The sequence below is a fragment of the Spea bombifrons genome, chromosome 3, assembly GCF_027358695.1.
Source record: "Spea bombifrons isolate aSpeBom1 chromosome 3, aSpeBom1.2.pri, whole genome shotgun sequence".
Classification (NCBI taxonomy): Eukaryota; Metazoa; Chordata; class Amphibia; order Anura; family Pelobatidae; genus Spea; species Spea bombifrons.
The window spans coordinates 58,556,693-58,570,987 of NC_071089.1; the positions used below are offsets into that span (position 1 = coordinate 58,556,693).

The 14,295-nt window shown below is 36.5% G+C and overlaps 2 protein-coding genes across 4 annotated transcripts in view; one reads left to right on the top strand and one right to left on the bottom strand.

Moving 5' to 3' along the window:
- NT5DC1 (5'-nucleotidase domain containing 1) overlaps positions 1-14,295 on the bottom strand; it is a 100,757-nt gene that overhangs the window by 77,091 nt on the left and 9,371 nt on the right. For 2 of the 3 annotated variants that reach the window (XM_053459898.1, XM_053459899.1), the window contains exon 7: positions 12,980-13,064. In XM_053459898.1, coding sequence (XP_053315873.1) covers positions 12,980-13,064 — 85 coding nt within the window. The remainder of the gene's footprint in view (positions 1-12,979; positions 13,065-14,295) is intronic. The other variant, XM_053459900.1, reaches the window with a different exon arrangement.
- COL10A1 (collagen type X alpha 1 chain) lies at positions 685-8,736 on the top strand. Its single transcript, XM_053459896.1, has 3 exons — positions 685-1,131; positions 1,551-1,711; positions 6,699-8,736. The coding sequence occupies exons 1-3, from the start codon at positions 1,112-1,114 to the stop codon at positions 8,561-8,563; spliced, it is 2,046 nt and encodes a 681-aa protein (XP_053315871.1). The 5' UTR covers positions 685-1,111; the 3' UTR covers positions 8,564-8,736.

Here is a 14,295-nt window from a genome sequence, read left to right on the forward strand (position 1 = left end):
AATTATTGTAACCTGATATTTTGACATTTAAGTTATAAGCAGAAATATAAAGATGAATTATTTTATAGGGTGCAAAGACTGAGATTGCAGTGATATTAATTCAGGATGAAAACAACTGCTAGGCGCTCTTTAATTATTGCACAATAAAATAACACAGCTTGTTAATGTAAAATGGCCCCTATTCTGAAATCAAAATTTTCATTCATTAACAATCACATAATTTCTCCATCTATGTTTGTAAATGCACACACACAGTTCCTGAGAGTCACAACAATAAAGGCATATAATCTGATGATAATCCTGAGATAACGACCTTCATTTTAGAGCATTCACAAGGTGAGTCAAGATGAATTACATAGATATTCTTGCCAGGGCTTCGGTAAAACAAAAAACATTTGCAATCTTTACTGAGCTGCTGAACTTGCGGGAAAACCGCTGGAACTCAGCATGGGAAGCACATTCGCAGACAATTCCAGATTGTGGACAGGCATGCACCAAGCTTTCAGAATAGTTATCTACCTGTTACTGAAGAAATACCATTGAAAGTTGCACAGTCCAGTTTGGATTTGACTGTTCATATGCACCAGCCCAAATGTGGTGTTGGTTAAGGAGTAACATTAGGAAGCTAGGATTTATTCCTAGAGCGTTAACTCTATGTCCTTACCAGAACACCAAGATGTCTCCTGCAAACAGCACTATAAATATAGACAGACATCCTTGGTCATGTTCCAATAAAGGTAAAACCACTACAGTGGGGTGGAATTGGCTTGATACAGCATTCCTGCACCAAACAACTCAGTCTATAATTAATGTTTGGCATGCATAGGGAGGAGCTTTCCTTTAGCAACTTAATATTACATTTCATAAAGAGTATAAATAAAAGAATCACAGCAGAACTCTTTTGACAAATATTTCTTCACACTTCTATAAGAGAAAAGAAAAAAGAATGTGCACATTTTCAGTACTTCAATTCTTCTCCAGATCAAAGGATGTTTTCTCACTTTGTCATGGTAATTTTTATTACTAAGTAAGGAAGACATAAGACCAACAAGCCTGCCTTCAGTTTGTGGGAACCCAAACCAGGAGCTGGAAATTATCTTTTTACTATTGAATGTGGATTCATACAATTAGGTAAATTTAAAATGCATTTTGTATGTGCTTATATGTTATTCCTTCCTTTTATATTTGTTTCTTTTTCTATCTGAAGTTCTAAAACATGCTTGAGGGAACTGTCAGTTATTGGTCTGCACTGCGCTGAAATTCAGAATAGAAATAGACTATGCTTTTCATTCAGCCTTAGACCTTCAGAGAGCATCATTTTTAGCTCACAGAGAAGCTATGTAGGAAGCAACTTTAACAAATCTATATTTTCAAGCATAAACCGAATGTCTACATTAGTCTAAGCCAAGAATACAAAGGTACTAGGAACCTAGAATCTTTTTAAGATCAAAGATTATGTTTTGGGATGTATTAAGAAAAGTCTTAAATTGCTAGTTGTTTAATGTAAGGAAAAAGAAACCTCAGAGACATTATTTTTGTTTTCTATACAGAAAAAGGCTTGGGAATATGCATTTACAAGCCAGCATCTTTCTGCTGCTGGTTTCTCCAAATTTTGTCTATACCGTTGGCTATTATCCCGAAAAACATGCACAGCAACCTAGCATGAAAGGACCTTCACTACCATTCCGGCCCTTTAACACTAAAAGTCAAGGTAAGGATGTTTTTATTTTTTTTATGCATGTTTGATGAATTATTAAGCGATTTATAATTTAATCCAAGTTATAAATGCATACGAAAACATTGCCTACTAAACTAGTATGGGCTATATGTAATGTTATAACAGGTCTTTGCATTATATAAATAAAAATCATGTAATATACTTTTCTTAACATTTTCAATATGTGGTGTTCCAATAAACTGGTTTATGTATTCTAACATTTGTACATTATATGATTATATATGAAACACACAGAGGGAAAGCATCCTATGAGCTACATAAGGGAAAGCAGATAATCTATATCAACACAATAAATAAGTATATCTAGATATAGCACTGTTTTATTGTTGGGTATATAAAACTATATACATAATGATAAGACTTTTATAACACTTTTAATCTCCAATAACAATTATGGGGACACATTTGTATAAGCTTATGTGTACTAGACTTGTACGTACAAAACTATTTCAGTATTAAATTATTTTGAAAATTCTTATTATCCCAGCAGTATATGGCAATAGCAGATTAATGGATGGATGGCTAGATAGGTGGAAACACAGACCAATAGATTTAAAATAGTACCACAGTTTTATACACATATAATCAACTTGTAGAAACAAGAGAAAGTTTCTTAACAGCACAAACATTTTCCAGAGCTCATGGCAAGCAGAACAGTCAGGTTTCTAAATGAGAGAATGGCAACCCTGAGAATATGTGTAATAAACAACACATTTCTGCAGTTTTGCTAATAGTAAATATTTTATCAGATAACCTACAAAACTATGGGCGACTCCGTGACTAATAATGTATGCAAATAATTGGCGAAGGGAATCAATTAGTATCGCTTTCATATGTATATTTATGTGAAAGTAAAAAGGAAAAGCCACGTGGCTTTTGAAAGAAACATATAACCTGAGGGTTTTACACAAGAAGAAAGATAACTGCTGGAGTTTTCTTGCTGTAGTAAAAACAGAAGGATATATTCATTCCAAAGCAGCAAACATGTGGCCACAAAAGTAGGTATGACAGATGGGAAATGGGTTTTCAGTGGCCATCAGGTGGTTGTATACTTTCTTTTTGAGCATATCAAGTGTTGAGTGCAATCTCACGAGGATAAAATGAATCAAACTGGTTAGGATAGATGAGAAAGGGGTTTTCAGTGACCGTCAGGTGGTTGTACACAGAGGCAGCCATTACATGGGTCTTGGTGGGTCTATGGAACTCCAAGGCAAATTCTCTCTGGTGCTGTTAAGGTTGAGGAAGGTTTAAATCATATTGCCTGACCTTGTGTTAGTAGTGCGGCAGCTCGTCCTGCACTAAGGAAAGGCTGAGGCTTCATTCGTAAGTATGCTAGTTTGGTGACTGGGCATGTTAGTCCGCGGTGACTGTGTGTGTCTGGGTATGTTAGTGTGGCGGTGACTGTTTCTGGGTATGCTAGTGTGGCGTTGACTGTTTCTGGGTATGCTAGTGTCGTGACTCTGTGTGTCTGGGTATGTTAGTGTGGCGGTGACTGTGTGTCTGGGTATGTTAGTGTGGAGGTGACTGTGTTTGTATTTCTGGGTATGCTAGCGTGATGACTGTGTGTGTCTGGTTGCGTTAGTGCGGAGACTGTAGGAGTATTTCTGGGTATGCTAGTGTGGTGACTGTGTGTGTCTGGTTATGTTAGTGTATTGACTGTGTGTGTTTCTGGTTATGTTAGTGTATTGACTGTGTGTGTGTGTGTGTCTGGGTATGTTAATGTAGTGACTGTGTGTGTATATGTCAGGGTATGTTAATTTGTGTGTTTGTTAGTGTGTGTGTGTATTTATGTCAGGCAGCACAGTATCTTGGTCTGGCCTTGGTTGTACACTTCCCTTTTGAGCATGATACCATGTGTGGAGCACAATTATGTGAAGGTAAAAACACAGCACAAGTTTTCTGTCCATCACTGATCTAAAACGATGGTGTCTGTTCTATAATTTCTTCGTATTTGACGAAATTCATCCAACATTTTCATTTTTGGAAATTTGTTTGTCTGGTTGCCATGGATAGAAGAAAGAGGGTCAAAAGTAGCTTAGGTTTATACAGTTAAGGTTAAGGATACTAGTCATTACTAGTCTGTTTTTTTTTTTTTTTAATTGAAAGATGCATCACAGCCACTGGACAAGCCCTCAGCATGATATGACAGGAGATAGCTAATTGGCTAAAATGGTGAAATTATCCTCCTCTTAGTGTAGTTTAAATGGCTGCCGCAGTGATAGAACGAATGAAGAAAGATTTTCATATTGCACACGTTTCTTTTTGGTTTCTTTCATCCAATGTTGCATTTATTTGTTAATTATTCAAACAAATCGACAAACGTCAAACGTATATACCGTATTTGCTCGATTATAAGACGACCCTGATTATAAGACGACCCCCCAAAATCTAAATATTAATTTAGGAAAAAAACAAAAAGCCTGAATATAAGACGACCCTATAGGAAAAAAGTTTTACTAGTAAATATTAATTCATGTAAACAATATTTTCATATTTAATAAAAGCTATGATTGAGAAAAATATATATTTTTTTATTTCCTTTTATTTCCAACCTGCCCCCCCAGTTATGCACATAAAAAAGGCATATCATGGGGCAGAGTGGCATTTAGGGGGTTAAAAGGCATTTCTGGAGGTATATATATATATATATATGCTAACAGAAATCACACTCCTATCAAGCCAAGGCAGCCAGTACATGCTGGAACCTGAGGATGATAGGAGTGTGAGTACAGCCTCCCTATGCTATGCCACCACCACCACCCTTACACATCCATACTAACACACACTCATTCACAAACATTTAAATACTCATTCATTCCATTAATCACACATACACACACACGCTCAAACCCCTCAGCCCTCCACCCCCTTACCTGAACTGCAGATCTCCCACTCGCAGACTTCTGCAGGGGCCCGGCTGTGCGTGCAACTTCTCTGGCCCCGCCCCCAGAGGAAGGAGGGGGGAGGCAGAGTTATGTGACACTCTTCTAGCTTCCTGTTCTCCTGCTGCTCGCGACCAAAGCCCGGTAAGTAGCATGGCCCCAGCGGACATTTTGAGGTCTGATTAGAAGACGACCTCGATTATAAGATGAGGGGTATTTTTCAGAGCATTTTCTCTGAAAAAAACCTTGTCTTATAATCGAGCAAATACGGTATATATAAACGTATATATATATATATATATATATATATATATATAATAGATAAATATAAAGAGGATGAACCAGAAAAAACAAAAGCACATCTGCCTTTGGTATGTCCTTTTACCAATGTTTAATATTAAATTAAATGATATCAGGTTTCCAGATATTAAAACAAAAAAAGGGTATATTTTACATTTTTTTTAAATTATGATTTTATGGTTTAAGTGCCATGTCAAGCAATAACCCCACAAATTACTCAAACAATATTTTAAATTTCCCAATAAAACCTCAAAAAGATAAAAGTCTATCTTCTGAAATAATTTTATTGGTGAAATTTTAAGGACAACTTGTAAGCAAACTTCTTTAATGTTTTTTCGAAGGCAGCAACGGCAACTGTGCATCATTGCCTGCCCTATCTGTATTTCTGTTTCAAATGCTTTTTTCTGACCTTATTTGATCACCCATGCTGATTAGAGTGAAGGTGTATAATTTTAACCCTTTGAGTGACATTTCCCCCCTGAGGACAGAGATGTTTTTATTTTTTGTACCCTTTGTGACAATTGTTTTAACATAATTATATATTTATTACTTCAGGACAATAATTTTTGTAGATACCATTATATCAACTAAGTAACTATAAAAAAATATAAAATATAAAAATATATAATATGTTAAACCGAAAAATGTGTTTTCTGACTTTTATTTGAAAAATATTTTACTCATCTACAATATCTAATGAAAAAACCTGCTACAAAGATTCTATTTGTCCTGAGTTACCCAATGTTTTTATGATTTTCTCTCTTTCCATGCATTAACTCTACTACAGCCTTTGTGGTAGTATTTAGTTTGTCACTATAAAACAACATCCCAATGTGTGTCCAGCTACATCTTTTGAGTGGGCTCCACTGACTTGCATGTTTTAATGCAGTACCCGAGTTAGGTCTGGCCTTGATCAGTTACCAAGTGATCAGACGGGACCCCTGTAGCAGTTTTTAGGTGTTGCTAAATGCCCCAATATCAAGGCATTATAGCAACAGCGATTTCTATACCCATTTAAACCCTCATGACATACCAGGTACAATTGTCATTAAAATGATGCATTTCTATAATGTGGCATGTCAATTGTTGTTAAGGTATTAAGGTTACACACCTATAAACAACATACTTTACCAAGAAAAATCTATTTTTTTCCTACAAAGTTTAGATATTCTAGCTAGACATAGGCAAATGATGCAGTGCATCACATGATATAACGGTACAAAGGTAATAAATACGTTTTTCACAATGAATGGAGACAAACACGTTTGTCACAACACAACACAAAGCAGGGTAGGCAGACATTAAAGAGGTTAAATGTCATAAATAAAGAAAGACAACCTTATAAGAAAAAGCACTTATTCACAACTATACTATGCCACCTAAAGACAGCGATCAGCTTTTTTAAATGGTTTTCATCAAGTTTAAATTTATCATTTGCTCTCCCAAGGTATAGGTTATAAAAATTCCCAGGTATCTTTACCATTAAGTGGCTCTTTATTTTCTCTAGATCCCTCTTACGCTTCTGAATCACTTTTTTTGATCCTTAGAAACACTGGTTCTGCATTTCTTATAGTTGGAAGTAAGGTTGTGATGCAACTGAGCTTGGACTTGATGATGGATCATTCATATATAGTCAGAGGAGCAATGAATGGTTCCTGTGTGATGAAGCATTAGTTTCGCGGCTTCTTAATTTTATTGGAAAAAAGAATTTAAACAAGTTCACTTTGTCTTGTACTGCATCACCAACACATTGAAAATAATATATTATTTTCTTTCAGTTATTCCAAGTGCACCTGAACAAGGCCCTCCAGGTCCCCCCGGACCAATAGGTCCTAGAGGACAACCTGGACCACCAGGACCACAAGGAAAGCCAGGTTATGGAAGCCCGGGGCCACAAGGGCCACAAGGAGTGCAAGGGCCACCAGGATTTTCATCTATTGGAAAACCAGGATTTCCAGGCATACCAGGAAAGAATGGAGAACGTGGCTATCAAGGAGAGAAGGGGGACATTGGGCCTACTGGACTACCAGGACCTAGGGGCCAACAAGGACCTCCTGGACATCCAGGTCCTGCTGGACTTGCAGCTACTGGAAAGCCAGGCCTTCAGGGGACTGTAGGAAACCCAGGGCCAAGAGGGGTTCCTGGACTGAAAGGTGAACCTGGCATTCCTGGCCTCAATGGTGCAAAGGGACAAAATGGCTATGGAGTTCCAGGTCAACCGGGTGAAAGAGGACCTCCTGGATTACCAGGGCAACCTGGGCCTCAGGGTCCCACTGGGATCGGCCGACCTGGAGTAAATGGTCTTCCTGGGCAACCAGGAAAATTAGGGGAAAGAGGCTTACCCGGTGTACAAGGAGTGCAAGGTCTTCCAGGTCCCCAGGGCCTGCCAGGCCAACCTGGGCAGCCAGGCATTGGAAAGCCCGGATTAAATGGTGCTCCAGGAATGCCAGGTTCAGCTGGACCAAAAGGGCAACCAGGAATTCCCGGCATACCAGGGCCACCAGGACTGCAAGGTTATGGCAAACCAGGGTTACCAGGAATGAAAGGCAATAGAGGACTTGATGGAACCGCTGGTGTTCCTGGAATAAAGGGTGACCAGGGACCAGTTGGTCTTCCAGGGCCACCAGGAACACCTGGGTTGCCAGGCAATCAAGGTATGCAAGGACATAGAGGGATGCCAGGAGACATTGGTTTACCAGGGAGCAAAGGAGAGGCTGGACTAAAAGGTTCTATAGGAGTTGCAGGACCTAAAGGTGACAGAGGTTTGCAAGGGCTTGATGGAAAACCAGGATATCCAGGTGAGCCAGGGCTCGCTGGTCCAAAGGGATATCCAGGTACACCAGGTCAAAAGGGAGAAAAGGGCATTATGGGACCTCCCGGTGTACCAGGAGTAAGTGGCCCTGTCGGTCCAAGAGGAGAATTGGGTTACAATGGGGAACCAGGACCAAGAGGAGCCACAGGAATACCTGGTATGAGAGGACCAGCGGGACCTCCAGGCATTCCAGGTCTTCCTGGTCAGAAAGGGGAGCAAGGTGTCCCAGGATTACAAGGCCCAGCTGGCTTTGCAACAAATGGCATACAAGGACCAATGGGGCCACCTGGAATTCCAGGTCCAAGAGGAATAAATGGTGAGCCAGGGTTACCAGGACAACCAGGGCCACCAGGGCCACCTGGTCCAGTTATAATGCCACATCACATACCAGATGGCTATGCAAAATCAGGTCAGATTCAGAGTCTTAGGGAGATTCAGGCATCAGCTTTTACTGCTGTTCTCTCTACAGCCTATCCACCAGTGGGAGTGCCTATAAAATTTGACAAAATCTTGTACAATAAACAAAATCATTATGACTCTCGAACTGGAATATTTACATGTAGGATACCAGGAATTTATTACTTTTCTTACCATGTGCATGTTAAAGGCACAAATATCTGGGTTGCACTGTATAAAAATGGCACTCCTGTAATGTACACATACGATGAATACAAAAAAGGATATCTTGACCAGGCATCAGGTAGTGCAGTTCTAGACCTAACTGAAAATGATCAAGTGTGGCTTCAGTTACCTAATGCAGAATCTAATGGCTTATACTCTTCTGATTATATACATTCCTCCTTCTCTGGATTCTTATTTGGCCTAACATAATAACAACATAAAGGACCAACTAAATTGTATGCTTGAAAAATCAGTGTGTTATTTGTTAATTTGAAAGATATTTGTGTTTCTTAACAAAAATGATAGCAGAAAAAATGAAAAATAATATTTCTAATACAGTATTTGTTTAGGTGCATGCATTATAAGAACTTCAAGTTTAAAATGATTGACAGTTTACATTTTTCTGCTGAGAATTTACTAACATGCCCATATAATGGTTGTTTCCAATTTTTTTATATTATAACTCAAATTCCCTTAACTATAATCCCTTAAGTGCAACTAATCTTCTTGAGATAGAAGTTTTTTTAGTTTTTGTTTCCAATACGATGATACAATTACTGCTACACAATCAGAATGCTATTCCTGAGATCCTACTCTACCAAAAACAGATTAATATACAATTCATTAAACTTGTGGATCCTTCTCTTTATCTCCTGGTTAGCTATACAGATTTAGTTGATATTACTTGCACTGGAATACCACATTTTAAGAAATTCTCTGCTTCGAAACAGGGGAGCTAGATCACTAAACAAATGGCTTTAGCTCTAGGTGAAACAAATATTCAACAATATCATTTTAAACAAGTACGGTAAAATTTTAAGCAGCTTAATTTTTAAAGCATTTTAAATATACATTGTTAGAAAAAAAGTAAAAAAGAAAAAAAAGTGGTGGAGAATTGAATCATGGGGAAATGCACTTACCCCCTTATTACAAAAAAAAACTCTGGCTAGCAATCTGTCAAATGTCCATTTTACCACAACATATCTACTGCTACACATTTAACCATCCTTTTGGATTCTAAAATCACAACCCCTTCCTGATCCCCTCATCTTTGCACCGGCTTCTAGTTCCACGATGCAACCTCTTACGCTCATAAAACCCTCACAATATTTGGGATCCCCCTCCAATGGCCAATAATAATTTAGACTCATGACCTGATCCTATTGTTTTTTTGTTCGTTATCAGTTGATGTTTGGATCTTAAGTAATTTGTGAGTAAATAGCATAAGATTAAGATATAGATAATAGATAAGCTATTAAGATTTAAAAAAAACATACACAGAAATAATTTGTTTCAGGATCTATAAGAGTACATGTTAGAAGCTTCACGTATACAGTGCTTGCAAACTGAACAGGTAACTGTTGTTTTCAAACAGATAATATTAGTGCGTGTGTGATGATCGACCACAGTTCAGCAGAGACTAAAACACAATTTTCTGCATTTTTTGCATCAATGTAATGTAGGTCATTACACACAGAATTGCAAACTATATTTCTGAACACACACGTGTATATATATTATATATATATATATATATATTAATATACCTACATACACATATTTCATACCCCATGCCAGTATCAATCATGTAACACAATCAAGACTTTGCCTGTGTAGAAAAATAGTAAAACTCCACCCAATGTATCGGTTTCTAGTCTTATCATGCCCCTTGAATATATGTGTTACAAAATGCGTAGCATAATTGTTGGCGCTATATAAATAAAAAATAATGATGATAATAATAAAACTGCTAACATGGAAAATGTATATGGACATCCACTTACTATAACGCAGCTTGAGCCCTAAAAAGAAATCCAATAGTAGAAGCAACAGAGACATTGTTTTACAGACAAAACATCTTGATGATGAAAGAAGTGAAATGATTGGACGACCTAAAGAGTTTATTAGCTCACGAGTGCAACCATGCACAAAATAAATGGGCTACAGGCAATATGCACTATTTTTTGTACGCAACGGTCTCCTCAAAATGAAATTTGTCCTGTACTCATTGTGAAGGTATCCTCTAAAAAGATAAGATCTATTACGAATAGTAAATTTGCTGTAAAATAAATGAATAAAATTAAAATAAAAAGTTTTGAACCAAACACAGGGCAAGAGAAAGCATTTTCTAAACTAAATATACCTCTAAATTAGGATGCATTTAAATAATCTTGTTTTTTTCTGAGGGTACAAATAAAAACTTGAAAAACTTGAATTTCTTTTGCAAAATGTAATTTTATATTTCGCTGGTTGCTCATTTTGTTTGTTTTTTAATCTGCACTGTTCTGGTTTAAATACCACATGCAATTTATATAATAGTCATATAGGTATTTTTCTCCTGTTTCATTGACTGCAATTTCAATGTAAGTGTGTGATGTTCTTTTTTTTCTTTTATTTAACAGAATTAGAGCATAGACAGCATTTCGGTGATACACTCTGAACGGATTACATTCCATTGCATTTTCTTAAGCCAACACAAAATGCATTAGGACTGTTTATGATAATTTAGCAAACCTTTTAATGTCTCTCTGACAATAATAAACCTGAACTAAAATTAGTATCTGCTTTTACTTTCTATTTTCAACATCATTAACCAGACTTTGTTGTCTAGCTATAATGATGTACTGTATGTATTGAACAGTTAGTACATGAACTTGTAAAATGAAGATCCTTGTCTGGATTTCTCCAGCAAGAAATGCAGAGCTGACCCTTCTTCATAATATATATTTTACAAAGTTATTCACTGTAACACATTTTTTTTTTTATTATGCCTGTGCTATGAAGTGATTCCATTTAAGGGAGCATAAACCTAATGACCAACGTGTAATTTTGCTGACAGTTAGCTACCAGTTACCCTTCCCTAGGGCTCTTTTTCAATTGATGTACTTACAGTTTGCACCATTTTTATTCTATAGCTGTAAAGTCTATTTTAAATAAAGAAAAAATGTGTAGAAACTACACTTTTGGGTTAAGCAACACATATTTGTTATCCGACAACTGACATTTGTAATAACATCACTAAAAGCTTATTTTTTCGTTAATATCTAGTTTCGTTTAGGTTTGTGAAACAGATTAAACATTGCAAGTTTCATTGTTGGCTAAAAATGAATACACATAAAGTGATAGGAAATGTATTATCTAATTAGGAAATTATTTACAAATGTACTTCTTAAAATCAAATACAATTTTAATATATAAACCTATTTCATATATGCAGAACTAATTTGGGGGGCTATAAAATGAAAACCAGAAATTCTGTTCCATATTCTTTCCTTAGATGTATGAAGAGTTTGCATATCTAGCTATTCCTACCTATTTTATTGTCTTTCCTCCATAAAATAAAGGAACACGAAACAAATGTGACAAAAAATAAAAAATGAATAAAAAAAACAGTTTTGTACTTCTATGACACGTGGACAATGGTTTATTTAAAGTAGTCACCTTGGTCATTATATTAAACATGTTTTGAGTTGTCTATCAACCTTGGTCATCTTTGAATTTTAAGAACTTTTTTTTAAATCTGAACTTTATGCAATCTGCAATCAAAACATCAACGGGATAAACGCAGGCTAAGGTTCTAATAAAATATTGTTTCCACTTTCTATATTGACCCATCTGAACAAAATAAAGACACAATTAACATTTTTAAAACTACAGTTAAACTAACTAAATGGAGTTGTGATATTTGGGATTGAACACCTTTGTAGAATAGTCCATTGAAAATGCTCTAGAAACATTGCATAAAACAGTAGGTTATTGGGTGTTCAAAAATGTATTATGTAATCAGCTAATAAATAAAAACAATTGGAATCACTTTGTTAAATAAATATATTGAGGCAGTAAGTTGCTATATGTAAATTGCTGTATTAGTACCACATACTCTCAAAAAGTGGAACCAAGCCTGCTTTCCTTCAGGAGTTGAAATATTAATTATTTTTCATTTTTACTTTACAGAGAAATAATGCAGATCAAATATAAACCTAATATTATCACTGGATACTACAATAGTCTAAATGGTGGATGTGTGTATCTTCCCAGTGCAAAGAAGACTGTAACACATGATTATGGCATCCACTTACTGTGAAACTAATGTCATTGAGACATTCCGGTCAGACTTTGTCAGAGCTTCTTCAAACTGAATGTGCGTAGTCAGCACCAGTCCAACTCATGGTGTTTATTTAGGCAGCAAACCACAACTAGCTGCCATCTAAACTGGAATACTTTTTAATGTCTTGGAACAAAAATCTATAGAAAGCTAAGTTAAGATCCCAGGCCAGCTCCAAGAAATAAGGTGAGCCGCCTATAAGGAACCACCAGACAGCTTCTTGTTCACAGACATCCTTAATACTGCCCATTAACTCATAAATCAAACATTATTAAAGGCTTCACCATATATTACCATTTATATACAATTTCCATTTAGTATGCTAATATCCATGCAACTGGATAGCACATACTTTTGTATTATTTGAATTACGTTTTCAGTCTGGCTATTTTAATAGCTATAGTATTTTAACAATATCCCAGTTTTAAATCCACATACAGCACTGTATTTCCACAAAATAATTGGCATGACTATTTTTTTTTAAAAAAAGACTCACTAAAGATTTATTTCAGGTGTCCTACCTTTAAAGGCTGAAGTTTTATAGTTGTGTTCTATTGCAGAAATCATATCCTTCCAGAAATCAAATGTCTTCTCTCCATCAGTCTTCTTATTAGAGACAAAATAATATTGAAATATTTTCAATGTAACATTAAGTTCAAGATACAGATGGTAAAGAATTCTACAAAAAATGTATACATCATCAGCTATAAAGTATAAATTATTTTTTAAATGATTTTGAAAGTGAGCCAAGCTATTTTTTCTACTTTTGAACTCAAAGCCCTACTATAACAATAGTATTAATTATGGAGGTTTGATATTTTATCATTTTAGATTTAATAATTATAACCTGTAAATATGTATATCAAGTGTAAGATGTTCATATGGTAGTCTCACAGGGCCGGATTAATGGTAAAGCACATAGAACACTGAGGCCCTGGAGCAATTGCTCTAAGGGGCCCTGCAGAAATTGACCACTTTGGCCCCTCTTCTTGGCAGAATTTTAATTGAGCCACAATGGAGGGTTTTTGAGCATTCACTGCCTTTTTAAGGTCAGGCCACATCATTTCAATTGGATTTAGGCCAGGACTTTGACTAGGTCACGTGAAAACCTTCATTTTGTTTCTTTTGAGCCATTCAGAGGTGGACTTGTTTGTGTGCTTCAGATCATTGCCTTGCTGCAATACCACACTGTGCTTAAGCTTTAGGTCACAAATTGATAGCTAGACATTATCCTTCAGAGAGATGGTAGAGAGCAGAATTCAGGGTTCCATCAATTAGTGCAAGTTGTCTATGTCCTGAAACAGCAAAGTAGCCCCACACCATCACACTGCCACCACCTTGTTTGATGTTGGTATAATGTTCTTATTGTAGAATGCTGTGTTAGCTTTACGCCAGATACAACGGTACCCATGTCTTCAAAAAGTTCCACTTTTGACTCATCAATCTACAGAATATTATGTCAAATGTCTTGGGGTCAGAAGATGTTTTTTTCGCAAATGTGAAACAAGCCTTTATGTTTTTTGGTCAGCTGATATGGATGCCATTTTTGCACAGTCGTTTTCTTATTGCAAAATTGTGAGCATTGGCCTTACCCGAGGCAAGTTAAGGCCTGCAGTTCGTTACATGTTAGTCTGGGTTCTTTTTTGACCTCCTGGATGAGTCGTTGATGTGCCCGAGGGGGGAATTTTGGTGGGCCGGACACTTCTGGGAAGGTTCACCAGTGTCCAAGTTTTTGGAGAAAACAGAGCTTGCTAAAGGGGGCCCTTCCTTATACTTAGCTACACTAACAAAATTGTTAAAGGTCTACCAAACGGGAAAATGTGCCAATAACAACACT

Bases quoted from the DNA above. Each gene is read 5' to 3' on its own strand.
- COL10A1 (XM_053459896.1), top strand. From the start codon at position 1,112: ATGTGGATTCATACAATTAG. The intron at 1,132-1,550 runs GTAAATTTAAAA...TTTTCTATACAG, and splicing joins ATGTGGATTCATACAATTAG to AAAAAGGCTTGGGAATATGC. The intron at 1,712-6,698 runs GTAAGGATGTTT...ATTTTCTTTCAG, and splicing joins CTTTAACACTAAAAGTCAAG to TTATTCCAAGTGCACCTGAA.